This window comes from Pterocles gutturalis, unplaced genomic scaffold (genome assembly GCF_000699245.1).
Source record: "Pterocles gutturalis isolate BGI_N339 unplaced genomic scaffold, ASM69924v1 scaffold12552, whole genome shotgun sequence".
In the NCBI taxonomy this organism is placed as follows: Eukaryota; Metazoa; Chordata; class Aves; order Pterocliformes; family Pteroclidae; genus Pterocles; species Pterocles gutturalis.
The window spans coordinates 15,291-16,604 of record NW_010115484.1 but is presented as its reverse complement, the minus strand read 5'-3'; the positions used below and the strand labels follow the sequence as shown (position 1 = coordinate 16,604).

The following is a 1,314-nucleotide window of genomic DNA, read 5'->3' as shown; positions in this document are numbered from 1 at the left end:
GGCCGCCCTCCCACAGGTGGCTTCTCCAACACCTTGGTGCCTGGTTTAAAGCAAATGCCGCCAGCTTTGGTACGGACAAAATATTCTGCTGTGTCTTCTGGCAACACAAACTCGACTTTGTGCAGCTCTTCGCTGGCTCTGCTGGGAGGCAGGGGCTGGAGCAAGGGGGAGTGGGAGTACAGAGGTGTGCGGAGGAACTCTGCACCCCCTGGCTCAGGGCTGACCTGAGGTGTGACAGGGGCATTGTTCCAGAAGAAGCTGGAGACGAGGTTGGGACTAAGTGAAGCCAGCTCCCGGGGGAAGGTGACATAGGAAAGGGCCTTGAGGAAGTGCAAAAAGGAGATGAGGCAGAGACCAGCCATGCAGAGAGTCAGAAAGAGCTTATGGCGTCTCATCTTCATCCTGTGGAAAAGCCATGAAAAGGAAAGTCACATTCAATAGTTACTGAGGTGCAAAAAGTTTACCACTGGTAGCAAGACAGGCGGGGGATGGCAGAAAGCTGGTCCAAATTCATTATGCATCTTTCCAGACTTGAATCCAAGAACTACTCCCCCCACCCCCATATTCAGTGGGCCTTTTGCCTCGGCTGGATTTCACCAAGCTGAACCTCTTCTAGATCAGTCACAGTCTTATAAACTCAAAAAGACAAAAAAAAAAAGCACTGGTGACAGAGTAGAAAGACAGGAAATCCAGAATAACAGGAATTCACGATCTCGTGAACTCACTGCACTTGGCAGATTTGTCCCTATTTATTCATGGAAACAAAATGAATGTAGGGCTCCTCATGCCCTGCATCACCAGAGCGTTTGGGGAAGGTGAAGACAGAGCAGAAAGCAGGAGGGTCAACAGGGAGTAGGGGGTACACAGTTTAAACATGACCAGTGTAATACAGACAGTTCTAAAAGACTGAGATCATTAGCCAGGCTGCCAGAGCCAGGAAGACACCTACACTCCTCAGAGTTTTTCAGTGTTTACTCAACACACACCCTTAAAAACCACCCTTGTTTCTAGGAAATGCTACCCAAGTTCACATGGAGAACAGGAAGAAAAAAAATTAAGATTGTCACTTCTGCTCTTCTCCCATCCTTCTCAAATCCACCGTATCTCCAAACGTTGCCCTGTGCTTTTTGTTTTCTGTGGACCAGACACGGAAGGCGTTTTTTCTACATCTAAATCAAGGTGGCTAAAACAAACACATAGCTGTCTCCACCAGTAATACTGTGCCATCATGACAGATCAACAGCAGGCCAGCAAGAAGCCAGCAGTGCAAAGCCCTTCCTTACAAACACCACAAAATACTGCCATCATCCTTTC

General features: G+C 48.2%; 1 protein-coding gene across 1 annotated transcript in view; it reads right to left on the bottom strand.

Annotated features, from left to right (window-relative positions):
• Window positions 1-401, bottom strand: part of MGAT3 (mannosyl (beta-1,4-)-glycoprotein beta-1,4-N-acetylglucosaminyltransferase) — a 1,519-nt gene extending 1,118 nt beyond the window's left edge. The window contains 1 exon segment of the mRNA XM_010075193.1: window positions 4-401. Coding sequence (XP_010073495.1) covers window positions 4-401 — 398 coding nt within the window.
• Between the last annotated feature and the right edge of the window lie 913 nt (window positions 402-1,314).